This window comes from Myotis brandtii, unplaced genomic scaffold, assembly GCF_000412655.1.
Source record: "Myotis brandtii unplaced genomic scaffold, ASM41265v1 scaffold97, whole genome shotgun sequence".
Taxonomy (NCBI): domain Eukaryota; kingdom Metazoa; phylum Chordata; class Mammalia; order Chiroptera; family Vespertilionidae; genus Myotis; species Myotis brandtii.
In genome coordinates this window covers 581,771-582,361 of record NW_005372020.1, presented here as the reverse complement: position 1 = coordinate 582,361, position 591 = coordinate 581,771, and the positions used below count along the sequence as shown (strand labels likewise).

The 591-nt window shown below is 67.7% G+C and overlaps 1 protein-coding gene across 1 annotated transcript in view; it reads right to left on the bottom strand.

Moving 5' to 3' along the window:
• The window catches only part of DHX37 (DEAH (Asp-Glu-Ala-His) box polypeptide 37), a 19,874-nt gene that overhangs the window by 7,986 nt on the left and 11,297 nt on the right, over window positions 1–591 (bottom strand). Inside the window, exon 8 of the mRNA XM_014533344.1 lies at window positions 153–586. Coding sequence (XP_014388830.1) covers window positions 153–586 — 434 coding nt within the window. The remainder of the gene's footprint in view (window positions 1–152; window positions 587–591) is intronic.

Below are 591 nucleotides of genomic sequence, written 5' to 3'. Positions count from 1 at the left end.
AGCCACCCCCAGGCCGAGGGCGCGGGGACTGGGATTCCTCGGTCACCGTCCCCCCGCCGCCCATGAAAGTCACGCGAAATGCCCAGAACAGGCCAGTCCAGGCCACAGGAAGCGCCCACGTAAGGGAAATAACCGGACAAGCGCCACGGGGCCTGGGGTCCACAGTGACGCTCAGGCGGGACACCGTCCACCCGTCCTGTCGGGGCACCTGTGGGCCCTGCTTATCAGATGTGGACAGCTGTGGGCCCTGCTTATCAGATGTGGACAGGAGCCCCCCGCCAGTCACTGAGCCACACGATGCTTTTGGGGGACTGGGCAGGGCAGGGGCTGCAAGCACTCTGGAACCAGCGAGGAAACTGAGGCACCCGAGCCACTCGGGGAGGTCCAGCCCACAGGCCGGAGGGAGAGCCCTCCCTGCGCCAGGGGCCTCACCCGCGGGCAGCATGCGGTGGATCTTGCACACCTTCCGGAAGCACTCGCCGCTGTAGTCCTCGAGCGGCGTCCGCTTGTTGAAGTGCACCGTCACCGGGAACTGCCGGGACTCCACCTGCAGCGGACGGACGCCCGAGGGCCAAGCTTCAGCCGGCTCGG